The sequence below is a fragment of the Nansenia antarctica genome (assembly GCF_963989245.1).
Source record: "Nansenia antarctica genome assembly, chromosome: 7".
Lineage (NCBI taxonomy): Eukaryota > Metazoa > Chordata > Actinopteri > Argentiniformes > Microstomatidae > Nansenia > Nansenia antarctica.
The window spans coordinates 32,512,318-32,531,043 of NC_137677.1; the positions used below are offsets into that span (position 1 = coordinate 32,512,318).

The window sequence follows — 18,726 nt, forward strand, 5'->3', positions numbered from 1 at the left end:
TGTCAGGGTATTTGAGCCTCGGAAAAGCGCTATATAAATATTATTTATTTATCAAAGTGGGTGTGGCTTAGACAGTTAGGGGGAGTGACTTGTATCAAAGTGGGAGTGGCTTGTATCAAAGTGGGTGGAGCTTGTATCAAAGTGGTTGTGGCTTAGACAGTTAAGGGGAGTGGCTTGTATCAAAGTGGGTGTGGCCTGTATCAAAGTGGAAGGTGCTTGTATCAAAGTGGGTGTGGCTTAGACACTTAGGGGGAGTGGCCTGTATCAAAGTGGGTGTGGCCTGTATCAAAGTGGGAGTGGCTTAGACAGTTAGGGGGAGTGGCTTGTATCAAAGTGGGTGGAGCTTGTATCAAAGTGGGAGTGGCTTAGACAGTTAGGGGGAGTGGCTTGTATCAAAGTGGGTGTGGCCTGTATCAAAGTGGGAGGCGCTTGTATCAAAGTGGGTGTGGCTTAGACAGTTAGGGGGAGTGGCTTGTATCAAAGTGGGAGTGGCTTGTATCAAAGTGGGTGGAGCTTGTATCAAAGTGGGAGTGGCTTAGACACTTAGGGGGAGTGGTTTGTATCAAAGTGGGAGTGGCTTGTATCAAAGTGGGTGGATCTTGTATCAAAGTTGGAGTGGCTTAGACACTTAGGGGGAGTGGCGAAGTTTCGGATCTCTAGTTGAGTCAGGAGGGAAGTTATCAAATGATGGCCACAGGGGGCGCCACACCGAGTCGGGGGTTCCATATGTCTCTCGGTGGGGCCGAGCCGAGTCGGAAAATATCTGAACCGTGTCTGTGGCACCTACGGTTGCGACGCTAAAGTCATTTAACCTTTAATGTCACACTCGGCCGAAAACCCTGAATTAAAGTGCTGGGGTACGTTTGGGCCCAGGGAACGGGCTGCGAAAGAGTCACACCAAACTTGACACACTCCTTCCCCTTCATGGGACATTGTACCATGTCAACTTTCACCCTCCTAGGCCATTCCCTAGAGGCCCTCACACACACACACACACACACACACACACACACACACACACACATACACACACAGAGAATACAAACTTGGGGTTGGTGCAACTCACTATCCTCTAGGCCAGGCTTCATAAAGATCAATAATTAGGAGTGCTGCGCAAAAAGTCCTGCAAAAAGAGTGCAGTATCTTCATTTTGACAGTTTGACTCTTCAGGGCTCTTTATGTCTGCGTGCACGCGCCCATATCGAGGGTTTTCTAAGCCGGTGTTCTGTGAACACTCATGACACAAGCCTGATCCTCGTTCGAGGAATCACCTGAGGCTTGAATTCCAATTCCGAGTTGCCTGATCGCAGGATTTCTTTTTATCGCCGATATACTAATCAACATTCGTGGAATAGCCCCCAGGTGATTCCTCGAACGAGGATCAGGCTTGTGTCATGAGTGTTCACAAAACACCGGCTTAGAAATCCTCGATATGGGCGCGTGCACGCAGACATAAAGAGCCCCGAAGAGTCGAACTGTCGAAATGAAGATAATCCACTCTGCAGGGGTCCTACTTTTGCGCAGCATTCTGACTTATTGATCTTTATGAAGACGGAAAAATAAGTTGTAAAATATTGCAATACTGCCGCAATTAACAAGGCGAGGGAAATGGTTTGGCAAGAAATTGCTGACCGATTAAATGCGTAGGTCATACTAGCCCCAGTTATTGTTATATGTTCATATTTTAATAAATGAATATTTACTACTCTGGTGATATCAGCAGCAGACTACAAATCGTAATATCGTTAGATGACCTAGTGGTATTGACCGCTGCCATGGTATATGTTCGTTATTTTAAGACGGTGGTTCAAATCCCTCTTCAGACACACTTTTTTTTGCATTTCGTTGTCTGAATCTAACCTAAAATCTCATCCAAAAAATGATATAGGCTATAAAATGATGGTGCAGGCAAATTTACAAGAACTGACACGATTACAATGGTGTTTGAAGCCTTTCTGAGTAGTAAATTAAGTTCTTCTAACTGGACCCTGGATTTGGCATAGATTATTTTTTTCTTATGATTACTGATGGATAGTGTTGTGTCCTGTTTATACCGCCAGTGGGCGCTATTATGCTAGTGATGTATGCAGTTACGGAAGTGATGTATGCAGTTACTGATGGGAAGAAGAAGGAATAAACGTGCGAAGTGAACAGCAGCTGCGTGTCTCCCGGTCTCCTCTTTCCTAACTACTTTCTTCACTACAGAATACCACATTTTTGGCGACGAGGATGGCTATTTCCGTACCCTTACCTACACCGTTCATGCCTGTGCCAGGCGAACCTGCTATTTCTTTTCCTACTTGGTTGAGAATGTTTGAAAATTACATGCTCGTTATTGATGCTACCGGAGAAAAATGGCCTGAGGAAAGAAAGCGCGCGGTTCTTCTCCATGCACTTGGGACTGAAGGACAAAGACTGTTCTACACTCTAAAGGATACGGGTGTTACCTACACTTCTGCCGTGGATGGACTGAAAAAGTACTTTGTTCCTAAGGTGAATGTGATTGCTGAACGTCACAAATTTCGACAGAGAGCTCAGGGTCCTGACGAGAAGGTTAATCAGTTCCTTGCTTCATTACGCGAGCTAGCTGCAGCTTGTGAACAAATGATTCGTGATCAACTGATTGAGCGTGTTGCTAATACACGCATACGAGACAGACTTTTGCTTGAATCGGACTTGTCTCTGGACAAAGCTACTTCAATGGCCTTACAAATCGAGGCTGGACTACGGAACTCCAACGTTCTCTCTGGAGCTACAGCTTCGGTGAGAGCCATCGAGAAACAGCCGACGAGGAGGAGGTTCGACAAGGGCAAGAAGAAAGCTCCGACGACGACTGCACCTGCCACGGTCTACAGCCAGCCAGCTACAACTGGGAATCAGCGCGCCTGCTTCCGATGCGGATCCACAGGACACTTTTTTCCAAGGTGTGTAGATCGGCTCAAAAAGAGGTGCGTGAGGTAGTGGTGAATGACGTTACTGTGCTTTACATGCAGGGGGCCGTCGTGAATGATAAAATTATGTGTACTGTACGAGTTGATGCAAATTATCATTCCCATGATGTTGAGCTGATAGTGGATACAGGCTCATCTGTTTCTATTATTCCAGAGAGTACTTACCAGACACTTTTCCATACATGTGTCCTTGCTGAGCCTACAGTGAATCTGCTTACTTACTCCAGAGAGAAAATTCCTGTTAAAGGTTGCATGCATGCTACAGTTGTTCATAATGGACATTCAGTTACAGGTTCATTGATAGTGGTTGAATCAGGAAATGCATTGCTGGGACTAGATTTATTTGTAGCATTGCAGATGTGCATTGAGGGTAACAAAATTATTACTGTTAGCCCTGCTAGCTCTCCTACTGTGCTCCGAGCACCTACTGTACAGAGTACCACTCCACAGACCGAACCAGAGGTTCTAGTACAGGAGTTAGGGTGTGCAAAAGGTTTTATGCACAAAATACAGGTTAAACCAGATGCTGTGCCAGTACAGCAGAAACTGAGGAGGCTTCCGTTCTCAGTGAGGCAGGCTGTGACCGATGAGCTCGCAGATCTACAGGAAAAAGGCGTTATAGAACGTATAGACGCATCTCCATGGGTTTCCCCTATAGTTGTGACCCAGAGAAAGGGGGGAGGAAAGCCTCGCCTGTGTGTTGACCTCAGAGAACCTAATAAGGCAATCATCAGTGACTGTCATCCCTTACCGCACATGGATGAACTGTTCGCTGAGCTCCGTGGAGCCACAGTCTTTTCTACTATAGACTTAGCCTCTGCTTATCACCAGTTGCCATTGCATCCAGATAGCCGTGATTTAACTGCGTTTATCACGCATGAGGGTCTCTTTCGTTTCTGCCGAGTGCCATTTGGCCTCGCTTCTGCTCCTTCAGCTTTTCAGAAAATGATGTCGACTGTACTGACAGGCCTGCCAGGCGTACAGGCCTACCTGGATGATGTGATTTGCTACGGCACAGCAGGATCACGATGTCAGCCTACGGAGAGTGCTACATGCTCTAAATGAAGTGGGACTTAAACTGAACATGCACAAGTGTAAGTTCAACCAGAAAGCTCTGCGCTTCCTGGGCCACACTGTGTCCAAAGATGGTCTTCATCCTGACCAAGACGGGGTCAGTGCTGTGGTGAACGCGCCTGCCCCGCACGACACATCCTCCCTGCGGTCCTTCCTAGGACTTGCATCGTGGTACAGTAAATTCATACCTGACTTCTCTACTGTGGTGGAACCGCTACGTGCTACACTCAGGGAATCTACTGACACTAAGTTTGAATGGACAGCGGATGCAGAGTCCAGTTTTACTGAGGTTAAGAGACTGATTACTGAGAGTCCTACCTTAGCATTATATGATCCTGAGTTACCTACTTATGTCACTACCGATGCTTCTAACTATGGATTGGGGGCTGTAATGAGCCAGATTCACCCAGACAATACAGAGAGAACCATAGCTTTTGCGTCCAGGACACTTTCTCCTGCAGAGAGAAAGTACTCTACCGTCGAGCGTGAGGCGCTGGCATGCGTTTGGGCGGTGGAAAGGTGGAGAACCTACCTGTGGGGACATCGTTTTGTCCTACGCACAGACCACCAAGCGTTGACAACCCTACTCACTTCCAGGGGTACGGGTCGCGCAGGTCTGAGAATAGCGAGATGGTCTGCACGTCTACTATGCTTTACTTATGATGTCACTTACCATCCAGGGAAACGTAATGTGACTGCTGACTGCTTGTCCAGACTCCCTCTGCCTTCGACAGGAGAGGTGGAGGAGGAGCCAGACATGGTGGCTACTGTGTTCACAGGTTCCTCACATGCCATATCTGTGACCGAGTTCACTGCTGCCTGTGAGGCCTGTCCTGAACTGACTCAACTGAGACAGCAGATACAGAAAGGTTGGCCAAAATGCAGTAAGAATGTGACAAAGGAACTTGCTCCATATTTTAGAGTGAGAGATGAACTGGCTGTGGATGAACTACTTGTCATGAGAGGCCCCGACCGTGTGGTTGTTCCTATTACACTACGGTCTAAAGTGGTAAACTTAGCTCATGAAGCGCATCAGGGAATAGTGCGTACTAAACAGAGACTACGAGAGCTATATTGGTGGCCGCAAATGGACAGATGTGTCCAGACATTAGTAGGCTCATGTGTACCCTGTCAATACAATGACAAAACAGCCAAAACTGCGCCTGCACCACTTACCCCAGTGGAACTGCCAGGTGGACCATGGGAGAAGGTGGCCATTGACATTCTTCTTTCGTGTAACGTCAGAGGTCCAACTCGGTGTCGCGTACATTGTTGGTCCCTTTGACTGTGCGACATGGGACTGCCGTTATGCTATTACACTCACAGACTATTACAGTAAGTGGCCAGAGGTGGCGTTTGTCTCTACTGTAACTACAGAGGCGGTTATTAGCTTCTTGACTACAGTGTTTAGTCGTGAAGGTAACCCTTCCTTCCTGGTCTCTGACAACGGATGTCAGTTTACCTCCCATGCTTTTGCAAGCTTTCTGGGAGAGAGAGAGATAAAGCACCTGCGTTCCAGTGTTTATTATCCAAGAGCCAACGGGGCTTTTGAGAGATTTAATCGAGTTCTCAAAGAGTGTATTCAGACGGCTGAGAGAATGCACAAGCCATGGAAACATGCAGTAACAGAGTTCTTACTGAACTATCGCGCTACGCCGCATGCTACTACAGGAACTACTCCCTTTGAGTTGCTGAGGAAGAGAAAGATGCGTACAAAACTAAATGTCCTCCCTGTCTCACACCAAATTAAGTCACATGAGAAAGTGCAGGAGACAGTGAGACGCAAGCAACAGGAGAGTAAGGAGTACACAGACAGAATGAGGGGAGCGAAAGTGCCCATGTTCCAAGTGAATGACACCGTACGTGTCCGCAGACCGGAGCATGTAAAAAAGGGATCATCAAGATTCACAGAACCGCTGACAGTAGTTAGTAAAGCAGGACAGAATACATACCTGCTCAGTGATGGTCGAAAATGGAATGCATCCAAGCTTACACGCTTCCCCAAGGATGCTCTGTCTGGCACCAGTGGTGAAAAGGAGATTGAGCTAGAGGAGTTCATGGTGCCCGAGACAGAGAATGTGTTTAATGAACCAGGTCCAAGAAGGAACCTTAGAGTCAGAAACCCACCTAGGTGGCTGGTAGACTTTGTGCCGTAGAGAACGTACTAAAAGGGTAGGATAAGAACACGGTTTTAACTTAGAAAAAAAAGTCCTACAATGCAATGACAAAAGTGAATGTTCATTTCATGTTTCACTGTCATAAACAGTTTGTTGTTGTTATTCATTATGCTGATTCATTCATTTTCATTTCCTTCGTTTTCATTTTATTTCAATTGTACTGACACCAGTCTACAGAATATTGCATTCTTTGAGTACTGTAATTCCTTTAAGAAAGGGGGAAATGTTGTGTCCTGTTTATACCGCCAGTGGGCGCTAGTATGTTAGTGATGGAAGTTACGGAAGTGATGTATGCAGTTACTGATGGGAAGAAGAAGGAATAAACGTGCGAAGTGAACAGCAGCTGCGTGTCACCCGGTCTCCTCTTTCCTAACTACTTTCTTCACTACAGAATACCACAGATAGATGATTCACTTAGACAGATATATATATTATATTGTAAATCGATTTGCATGAAGGCTTCGGTTAAATGTAAAAAAAAAAGAAAACATTCAATTAAATCAAGTCCTGAACACACAACCTGGAACTCTAGCTGTCTGCTTACTTACTTACTTACGCCTATCGCTCCTTTTGGAGGAGCATAGGCCGTCGACAACAGTTCGCCAGGGTCCTCTGTCCTGTGCTTTGCTTTCCAGCTGTTTCCATGTTAGTCCACTCTGTGTGATGTCTGTCTCCAAGTCCCTGCGCCAGGTGTTCTTGGGCCGGCCTCTCTTCCTTTTGCCTTGGGGGTTCCATCTAAGGGCCTGTCTGGTGGTGCTGGTGTTTGGTTTGCGTAGTGTGTGGCCGATCCATCCCCACCTTCTTCTCTTGATTTGTTCTTCCACTGGTTGTTCGCCCGTTCTCTGCCAGAGATCGTTGTTACTGATGGTATCTGGCCAGTGGATGTTCAGGATCCGCCTCAGGCATCTGTTGATGAATGACTGCACTCTAGTCATTGTGATCTTGGTTGTCCTCCACGTCTCTGATCCGTATAGGAGTACTGGCTTGATGTTGGATTTGAAGAGTCTGATCTTTGTCCGCTGACTGATTACCTTGGAGCTCCAGATGTTGGCTGCTTGCACCAGCCAAACCGCTGTGATGACAGCAATGCAAGTTAATAGACATACCTAATTTTTATTTTTTATTTTTTTACGCTTTTTTATTTATCTATCGATCTATTTATCTATCTATCACACTTTCAAAATATCAAGTTATCTTTCACACAATCAAACTATCTATCTATCGATCGATCACACTTTCAAAATATCAAACTATCTATCTATCACACAGTCAAACTATCTATCAATCTATCTTGTAAAAAGTGGGAACTAATATTTCCTAAAAGACACTTGAGGAACTTTCGTTCGGGATGTAGTTTCCGCCTGTGAGAGATTTTTTGACGCACGCATTACCTAAACCAGCCTGTAAGTCTGCTCGGGACCAGAATTACTCAGAAGGATTGGTTGCATAGCAACCAAGCAGCGAATTATTTGAGCCACATTGATGGAACCGACCGCAAACTTAAATTAGCGCCCGAATCTGATTTAAACCTGGATCAGAGTTAATCGCCATTAGTGGAATACCCTCCATTTCATTACATATTGTAGTGACCCACAGAGTAGCGGGTGTATTGATAACCATGCACAGCTGCCCCGCATTCCCCTATCAGGCGGATGGCCCAGGGAAGAGAACTGCAGGCTCGTTAGCCCCACATGCCACACCTGGGCCTCCTCCTAGGGACTCACAGATAAGGAGGAGCCACTTCTCTGTTCCACTAATCACAATAAAAAGGACAGGAGAGACCAGACATCTTAGGAACTAAACTAGACATCTTCTGGATCAACAGTACATCTGCCGTTTAGTAGAACTGACAAGGTAGGTTCTCTAGCATGACATACGGTGAAAGCCATTTTGTCCATTAATGCCATACACTTGCAATTGTAGAGAATGCATTCAAGGAGAATGCGAACCCATTTAAAGTGTATACTTGCATGTACACTGAAACCCTAATGTCATATTTGTTGTAAACATTGCTGTTGATGTATTGTGAACAGATGGAGAGACTCTTTGTGGTGCTGGTCGTGTTCACCATGTGCTGGGCCGAGCCTCAAGGTGAGACATCTGAACATCCCGTTGATTTACTTTGAACATGAATGCTCATTTGACATACGATCAGTATTCATATGGCACTATACACATACCTGGAAGTACATATCATTTACATTTGTGTATGCACTGGAAATCTCTTCAGACAGTACTAACATTACAATTCCAAATGTGCTTTGAATGGTTTGTTTTGATTTGATGGACTAAATCCTGTTTTTCTGACCAGATCTCACAGGTAAAGTGTTTACATTTACACAAGAAACGAACACTGCGCACGTGAAGCTGACACCAATAGGAGAGACCCCTGGCTCTGTGACCTTATGTCTCAGGTAATCTAGTGTTCAATACTACTGTCGTCAAGTTAAGACCACTCAAAACACCTTGACTGACGTTGACCTTGTGTCTGTATGGTGGATCCGTAGTTATATTAAACAATTCTTGTTCTAACTCTTCTAACTCTTGTTCTATATTTATGAACCTCTTCCTGAAGGTATTTCACAGACCTGCGGCGAGCCTATGGTCTGTTCTCCATGTCCTCTAAAAAATGCTTCAACAACCTGCTGCTGATCAAGGGAAAGGAGGTTGGAGACCTGCAACTGGCGGTCATGGATAAAGTTGTCAAGTATAAGGGGCTGCCAGATGAGCTCAACGTGTGCATGTCAGTGTGTGGGACCTGGGACTCCGCCAATGGGCTCACTCAGCTGTGGACCAATGGGAAGCCCAGCACGCTGAAGCAGGGCTACACAGGGGATAGAAAGTTTGATGGTGTTCCCATCATTGTCCTGGGTCAGGACCAAGACTCCTATGGGGGGGGCTTTCAGAAGGACCAGTCATTTGTTGGGCAGATCACTGATGTGCATGTGTGGAACCGTGTCCTGTCTCCTTGTGAGATTCAGCACTTCACAGATAATGTAGACTACAGCCCAGGTAATGTGATTAACTGGAGGGCTCTGACTTACACTGTGACTGGGCCAGTGTTTGTAGAGGACAAGCAGGGATCCTGTCAGGAGAAAACAGTGTGTTAGGTGAGAACCATCTCTACTTTCTACTACTGTGGTGTTTAATCTACTCAACATTCTCAGATTGCTTAATGTGACAATACCTCATGATACCCCCCACCCCCCCCACAAGTTGTTGAATGTATTCTAGCTGAAATTGAGTCAGTTGATGTACAGTACTTATGCCAATGTTTTATTCCCCACTGAATCTAATAAAAGTAGTTAAGCAGTACACTGTTATTTCTTTATTGGAGTACAGAAGAGGCTGTATGCACACAGTTTTGTTTACCTTTTATTTGTTAACCTCGTATGAGTCTCATAGAATCCTGATTCAGTGAGTGCTCATATTGAACACACTGCATGTTAGATAGCCTATACACTTTGGGAGCACAGTAGTTAATGCAGCTTATTTTACAAAATGCTTTTAGTCAAGGCTGTCACAAGCTGAACTGTTCTCTAACCCTTTGATGTTTTCCTCTGTTGTGAATATCATGCCACAGTTAGGAAATGCCAACCACCAGTTTTGACGGTAACTGTTTACAGGTCACCTAAACCATGCAGTGACTGTGAATGCAGTGGTATAAAGGGTTCAAACAACATCACTTGATTAGCCAATGCACAACACCTGTCAAATATTTCACCTAGTGGTATTTCATAAGTGTTCATGAGACCGATGCCGAGCCACTAGATAAGATATTTGACACAGGTGTTGTGCATTGGCTAATCAAGTGATGTTGTTTGAACTCTATATACCACTGCATTCACTTATCACTGTGTTATGCCTGAAGGTCTATGACTGAAAGCTTGCAATAAACAACTTTTTTGCACAGATTTGAGTGTGGATGCTGTTATTTTTTCACTCTATTTGGCTTCGTTCACACGGCAGTGAGGTGACCCAAATCCACATTTTTTTTGCTGACATGCGACTCAGGTCTGATTTATGCATCGAATGAATGAATGAATGAATGAATGGACTTTATTCACTGTGTGACCAGCGCAAGTCACATGAAATCAGACTTTTTAAAATCCGACCTGTATCGCGTTCAGAGGTGGTATTATATCTGATGCATATCTGATGTTTAGCAACGCGCCCGCCGTCTGAACTGTCAATTCGCGTTTAATGCAACTTATACGTCACTCTAGCAGGGTTGCCAGATGGGATTGACAATTTACAGCCTAACCAGTCAATAACCGCTAAATCCAGTAGCCCATTCGGCGGTAACCCGCCCCATCTGGCAACCCTGCACTTTACAAAAAGCCATAGCTAAGCATTTGGCTCTCTTTTTCCTCATCCTTCTTCTTTTGACCATTTGCTCATATCTTTGCTGGCTTCCGCTGCACAAAAACTTGAAAATGAAACTGGTTGTAACGTTATCATGTTATCCATGGTTACTTCCGTAAACAGTGCATTGTCATTGTTATTGTCCTTCTGCACATGCGGGTCTGTTCACACGGGAGTCAATGTCGGTGAAATATAGGTCATATTTTAAAAGTCATGTGAACTGCCAAACAAAAAAATCGGATCTGTGTAAAAAAATCGGAATTGAGCATCAAGACCTGCCGTGTGAACAAAGCCTTAGAGATCACTGTCAAAAGGAGCTTCTCAGCAGCCATATTGTGATGATGTTGTTTTACATTTCATACTCTTCTCTTTGCCAAACACAGACTGCTGAAACCATTGCGATGGTTCTTCCCATGTAAAGTAAGTATGTCTTCATCACTGTGAGGTCACAGTCTAAATTAAACATATTGTTGAGCTGTTGACATTTACATTTTACATTTTTGGCATTTAGCAGACGCCTTATTCCAAAGCGACTTACAATCAATACATTTGAATACTAAGCATGTGAAACATCAGTCCACCATTCCTAGCAGGAAGAGTAATCCAGCTCAGGCCCGGGGCCATTCTTCTAAAACCTAGTTGTTGTTGTTGGGTTTTTTTGTTTTTTTTTACAATGGAGAAACAGAGAAACAGTACAAAGGGGGCAATAGAAGTTCTTAGGGACACAGTAGAGGGGAAAGCGGGTGTCTTTAGGAGATGTAGTGGTAAGGGGCAGAAGATGTCTCAGGAGGAGCAGTTAATGTGTAACCTGAAGAGATGGGTCTTCAATCTACGACGGAAGATGGGCAGTGACTCTTTCGTTCTGACAGCCGTGGGGAGCTCATTCCACCAGCGGGGAGCCAGTGTTGTGAAGAGACGTGATCGGGCAGCACGACTGCTGTGTAGAGGTGGTGGGGCCAGTCAGTCGGCCAGCCGAGGTGGAGGAGCGGAGTGAGCGGGCTGGAGTTTGGGGGGTTACCATTTCTGTCCCTTTAGCTGCCTGGTATGCAAGCACCAGGGTCTTGAATCTGATGCGAGCTGCTATCGGGAGCCAGTGCAGGGTGCGAAGGAGAGGGGTGACATGAGAGTATTTGGGGAGGTTGAATACCAGCCGGGCAGCAGCATTCTGGATGAGCTGCAGAGGTCTAATGGCGGAGGCGGGGAGCCCAGCCAGGAGTACGTTGCAGTAATCCAGGCGGGAGATGACCAGTGTCTGGTGCAAGAGTTGCGCTGCCTCTCTGGTGAGGAATGGTCGTATCCTTCTGATGTTGTAGAGGAAGAATCTGCAGGAGCGAGCCGTTGCTGCAATGTTCTCCGCACAGGATAGTCGGTTGTCCAGGATCACTCCAAGGTTCAACAAGGTTTTTTTTTTGTAAACATATTTTATTGGCATTTTGGCAGTCCTCCCAAATCAATATTCACAAATATTGAATATCAAATATACAAATCACCACAGAAACACAGCCAACAACGGTCCCTCCCCCCCCCCCCCACCCACCCACCCAACCCCTTGGTCTCCCAGTCACCGACCCAGCAATAGTGCATGTCATGTATCTCGTGACAATGACAACAAAAATATATGACAGTGAGCAACAATATTATCATTGCTCCTCTATAGGTGCATTGTTGCAAAATACAGACAAGACAGACAGAAATAAAACAACTACAAACAGATTAATACATTGATGAGAAAAATAAAATTAAAATAAAAATAAAAATAAAATAATGAAAAGAAAGAAAAGAAAGAGAGAGAGAAAGGTAGATGCAGAAAGGAAAGAGATAGAAGCAAGGGGAAGTATTACTTTAGGGTCTTATAGGTCATTGCTCTGCATAGCAACCTGGCTATTCAACAGCAAGTGTGTTTTTTTCACTGCAATGCAATATGGTAATAATCATTCTGGGGAAAGGGAGGTCAGATTCTTAACATAAGTGAGAAGGGGCCGCCAGTGACTATAAAACCTGTCTGTCGAACCCCGTATAGAGAACTTGATTTTTTCTAATTCCAAAAGAGACATTGTATCGCGTAGCCATGAAGTTGGTGATGGGGGTGGCGTGCTCTTCCATAGTAGAAGTATTCTCCGACGGGCTATCAGAGAGGTAAATGAGATCACATTTGCTTGCTTTACTGACATTCTTTTGCCTTCTTCAGGTATACCAAATATAGCAATCTGTGGGGACGGTTCTATTACATGTCCCAGCACTTCCGAAATTACTTTGAAATAAGATTGCCAGTACTCCTCCAGCTTCGGGCACGACCAGAACATATGAGTGAGGTTCCAAGGAGCCTGGGAGCACCTATCACATGTGTCTACTACATCCGGGTATATCTTGGCGAGTCTAGATTTACTGTAGTGTGCTCTATGAACTATTTTGAATTGTATTAGTTCAACATGTTGATGTTGAAGTTCTTTATTTAGTTCTTTATTTTATTCCTGAGGGAGACATTTCTTTCTCACAGCAGTAAAATTTAAAAGAGTATGGGGGGATAAAAAAGACACGTAATAGATAATTAATAGAATTAGGGAATACATAATAAAAATAGGGAATTAATAGAATTAGGGAATAAATATAATAAAAATAGGGAATTAATAGAATTAGGGAATACATATAATAAAAATAGGGAATGAATAGAATTAGGGAATAAATATAATAAAAATAGGGAATAAATAGAGTGGACCCAACAGTACGGTACAGACTAAAAGAGAAACACAACTATGCATATTAACAACATTGTTAAAGATGTTACAGTCAGTGTGAGGTCAGAGTAAGGGCTCTACAGTCTGTCAACTCAGTGCTCTTCAGTCCATTAAGCACACTGCGCGATGTTGGGCCTCATGGACCATTGTGCTGCCTGGAGGTGAGGGAGGTTGTGTAGCCTGATGGGATGAGTAAGTAAGCCTGGAGGTGAGGGAGGTTGTGTAGCCTGATGGGATGAGTAAGTAAGCCTGGAGGTGAGGGAGGTTGTGTAGCCTGATGGGATGAGTAAGTAAGTAAGTCAAATGTATTTGTACAGCACCTATCTCAGACCAGGGGCCTCATTTATAAAAAAAGTACTTGAACCTCATCTTTGACTTTCACGTAAGCACATTTTTCTAAACGGACGTAAGCATTATTTATAAAACGGGCTGCGCTTGTTCAAAATTGCGTACGTCTGTCGTTCTATAAATACCAAATATACTTGAAATTGAACGCAGGTGAATGAGCTTTGTATTTACGCCCTGTCATAGCGGGGTGCGTCTTTGAAAACGAGTCTATAGATCTACTTGAATCATTGCATGCATTCAATTGGATGCAGAACTGGAGCGGGACGGGCGTGTGGGACTGCCATGTACCATATACTGTACATGCCATATCATACCTCGTCTTATATTGAAAAATATGATGCTAAATACATGTATGATATGGCAGATATGTGGTGTGTGGTCTCGCACGCCTGTCTCAACTCGTATTAGAGTGCTTACCATCAGTGCGCTCGCCAACTAAAGCACTTGATTACCGTTGATATAAACATACTATACTTATATATAATTTAATATAAATATATAATATAATTAATAATTAGCAGTTGACTTCAATATAAATATAATATATATATATATTTTAAATTAAATCAAATGTATTTACATATTTACATATAAATGTCACGAGAGGGAGTGTGTTATACTGAATATCAGCACGGCTGTGATTCGGTCGTAGGTACGAGGCCGCAGGCCGAGTACCGAATGCCTCTTGTCCAATCAAATTACTTGGTCGGAACTAACTGTTGTATAATAGTCCATAAGCACAGTATGGGAGAACTTGGTGATAAGCATAATACCAGTTGACTCAATTAGACATAATATATTATGCGCTCTGCGCTGCGGGCTATGGTGTTTTTTGAAGGATTTTCTGTATGCCCGTCCAGATCCATTGTGTTTGTCAAAATGTTGATATGTCACCCATATGATCGTAAATAACCTTATAACAGGGCTTATAATGCTCAATACAGAGGAATCCTGGGGAATCCCAATGAATCTCGCCTTTATCATGCCTCAATTTAGAATGATTACACCCTACAATAGCCTAATGGCATATGAATGAATGGACTTTATTGTCATTGCTACAGTACAGGTACCAAACAACGACATTTAGGAGGGGTGGCTCCCCTGGTGTTAGGAAAGAAAAAAAAAAAAAAAACGTTATATATTTTTTTTTTTTATAATAATAAAAAAAACGACACCACCGTGGTGGGATGCATCTCGGGGGGGGGACGAGGCGGCGTACAGGGATGAGGTAGAGCAACTGAGCAAGCTGTGCAAGGTTAACAACCTGCTGCTGAACAAGTCAAAGACCCAGGAAATCATCGTAGACTTCAGGAGGAAAAAATCTGAGGTCCAGACCCTGCTCATCGACGGAGAGAGCGTGGAGAGAGTCTCAACCCTCCGATTCCTGGGGGTGCACATACAGGATGACCTGTCCTGGAAGAACAACACAGCAGCCACCATCAAGAACGCACAACAGCGCCTCTACTTCCTGAGAGTCCTCAGGAAGGAACACAACAAGCAGGAGATACTGGTGGCCTTCTACCGCGGCGCAGTGGAGAGCATCCTCACCTACTGCATCTGCAACTGGTTCTCCAGCTGCACAACCGCAGAGAGAAATGCGCTACAGAGAGTCGTGAGAACAGCCCAGAAGATCACCGGCGCCCCCCTCCCCTCTCTGGAAGAGCTGTACAACACACGCTGCCTCAGGAAGGCCTCCAAGATCTCCAGAGACCCAACCCACCCTGGGTACGAACACTTTGCCCGGCTGCCCTCGAAAAGGCGGTACAGGACCATGGCCGCAAGGACAAACAGACTGAAGCTCAGCTTCTACCCCAGGGCCATCCAGGCCCTGAACACAGCAAAGACCTAGGTTCTGGGCCCTGGACAGTCTGGACGGATTGATGGCAGCTGCTGGATTGAAAAAATCAGGTGTAGTGCTGAGGCACAAATGTGTACATTTCAAGCCTGCAAACTGCGACACTTTAAATGAATGTGCAATAACACTATGTGCAATATGACAACCCTAGTCGTCTTATCTGTACAGTATAGTATAGTGGATAGTGCACATAGCCTTTATTTATGTAAACCAGCTCCTTTCCCTTCTTGTTTTTTTTCTTGTTTTTTTCTTTCCTAGCACCAGGGGAGCCACCCCTCCCAAATTTCGTTGTTTGGTACCTGTACTATAGCAATGACAATAAAGACCATTCATTCATTCATATCTATCTATCTATCTATCTATCTATCTATCTATCTATCTATCTATCTATCTATCTACCTACCTACCTACATGTACCTACCTACCTACCTACCTGTCTGTCTATCTATCTATCTATCTATCTATCTATCTATCTATCTATCTATCTATCTATCTATCTATCTATCTATCTATCTATCTATCTATCTATCTATCTATCTATCTATCTATCTATCTATCTATCTATCTATCTATCTATCTATCTATCTATCTATCTATCTATCTATCTATCTATCTATCTATCTATCTATCTATCTATCTATCTATCTATCTATCTATCTATCTATCTACCTCAATGCTGCTGCTGCTGCAGACAGGAGCTGTGAGGTGGTGTGCTGCTGTTAGCCACCACCAGGGGGAGGCAGAGCGGTGAAGGATGTTTGATCAGGTCCATCCTTCTGTGGTAGATGTTGTTTGTTTGTTTGACAGGGCTGGGATTTTCTTCCTTCCTGTCAAACAATCCTGAAAACAAACATGAAAGAGAGAGAGAATAGTTCATGACTGCAGAACTTGCTCAATAGATTGGAGTCCTTGCACAAATGACAGAATATCTCCTACATTTGACCAAACAGAGTTCATTATTAGCCAATCAGGTTGTGGATGACAGTGACATGAAGAGTTGAACAGGTTTGAATATCAAGTTATCTTGACGGGAACCAACTTATGTTTTTCAAATATCCATATCTACTGCACGGGATAGTGCAGAGAAGATTTGACATAAATAAGCACAAATCGGCTTTGATAATGCAAGCATAATAAATACATCATAAATACATCATATGGATTACAGAATAAAGTTAAGAATTCTTCAAGAGATTGAAGGATTTCAGTGGGACTGTGACTGAATAGAAAAGTGGATTCTGTAGGCTGGACAGAGAAGGTTGTTTCTCTCGCATGCCTCTACATTTTCACATTTACATTTTTGGCGTTTAGCAGACGCCTTATTCCAAACCACAACAAATACATTTGACTAAGTGAGTGAATCATCTAGCCACCAGTCATAGCAGGAACAAGTCATCTATGCTCAGGCCAGGGGCCTTTGGCAGTCGTCGCGCTAGAAGAAATAATATTTTATTATACTTCAAGGCCACTTCCTGGAGACAAAGGAGATTCCTATGTAATACGTTATACATACTGTAGTGTGTGTGTGTGTGTGTGTGTGTGTGTGTGTATTTATACATAGTGTAGTGTGTGTTTATTTATACATAGTGTAGTGTGTGTGTGTGTATGTGTGTATTTATACATACTGTAGTGTGTGTGTGTGTATTTATACATAGTGTAGTGTGTGTATTTATACATAGTGTAGTGTGTGTGTGTGTATTTATACATAGTGTAGTGTATTTATACATAGTGTAGAGTGTGTGTATGTATACATAGTGTAGTGTATTTATACATAGTATTTTCCTGATTGGTGATGTTGACCTCGCCTGGGAATATTTTCACGATAGTTTTAGCTGTCTTATTAACAAGCATGCTCCTTTTCGGCGCTTCAGGGTTAAAGGTCGAAACACCCCCTGGTTCTCTAGCGAGCTGTCATCCCTCCTTCACAAAAGAAACCGGCTCTGGGCCGCTGCCAGGCAGTCCGACTCTGAAGCTGATTGGCTTTCTTTTCGTCAGGTGAGAAATAACTTCACTGCTTCTGTCAAAACAGCAAAAAGTGATTTCTATCTTTCACGTTCCACAGATAATCTGAATGACCCCAGAAAGTTTTGGAACACAGTTAAGTCCCTCTCAGCCAACTCCGGTCCTGCTGAGCTACCTTCCCAAATTATCGACAACTCAGTACCAGTGTTCGATAAATGTTTCAACAAACACTTTATAGCCTCCGGTTTACTGTTTGATTCCTTGTCAGGAGCCAACTCCCCACCTCCCGGTCCCCCTCCTCCTCCTTTGGCGAAAACCTCTGGTAGTCTCCCTGGGCACCACTCTTTCTCGTTCTCCCCCTTCTCTGTTAGTGATGTCTGGAAAGCCTTAAGAGAGCTAGACCCTAGGAAATCGGCAGGTCCTGACAATATTCCTCCTCTCTTTCTGCGCCTTGCTGCAGATTTCATTGCAGAACCTGTATCACACATTTTCAATGTATCTATTTCTAACAATGTGATGCCAGAGGTCTGGAAAACCGCTTGTGTGCTCCCACTTCTGAAGGGGGTTGACCCAAAATGTTTGAACAACTTCAGACCAATTTCAAAGCTTTCTGTCCTAGCCAAGGTCCTTGAGCGACTAATTAACGATCAGATCAAGGACTTCCTAGATTCACACAACATCCTATCGCCCCTTCAGTCTGGCTTTAGGAAGCAGCACAGCACAGTGTCTGCTGCTGTCTAAGTGGTTAATGATATTACTGAGGCTTTGGATAAGAAGAATCACTGTGCTGCACTTTTTATCGACTTGTCTAAAGCCTTTGACACCATCGATCATGCCATCTTATGCCAGCGCCTCTCTGATATTGGGCTGTCCCCTCATGCTGTTGGCTGGTTCTCCAACTACCTGTCACAACGGAAACAGTCTGTGCAGTTTGGTGATCTCTCATCCAACTTGCTCACTGTTTCCAATGGGGTGCCACAGGGTTCGGTCTTGGAGCCAACTCTCTTCACCATTTATATCAATGAAATAGGATTAATCTCTAATGCTGCTGTTCATTTGTATGCGGATGACACAATCTTGTATTGCTTTGCATCCTCTATCAACCGTGCCTTCGAGGCTTTGCAGACTGCTTTTGATGCCCTTCAGTCCCAGCTGTTTCAGCTCAGATTGGTGTTGAATACAGGGAAGACCAAAGTCATGCATTTTTCCAATAACAAGCGGGTGCCAAGTGCTCTTCCTAACATTGTATCATGTCAGGG

General features: G+C 44.1%; 1 protein-coding gene across 1 annotated transcript in view; it reads left to right on the forward strand.

Moving 5' to 3' along the window:
* Positions 1 to 8,235: 8,235 nt before the first annotated feature.
* Positions 8,236 to 18,726, forward strand: part of LOC308162521 (glutamine--fructose-6-phosphate aminotransferase [isomerizing] 2-like) — a gene marked incomplete at its 5' end in the record, with an annotated part of 77,777 nt that continues 67,286 nt past the window's right edge. Inside the window, 2 exons of the mRNA XM_080536669.1 lie at positions 8,236 to 8,293; positions 8,789 to 9,214. Of these exons, the coding sequence (XP_080392795.1) occupies positions 8,236 to 8,293; positions 8,789 to 9,214 (484 nt within the window). The remainder of the gene's footprint in view (positions 8,294 to 8,788; positions 9,215 to 18,726) is intronic.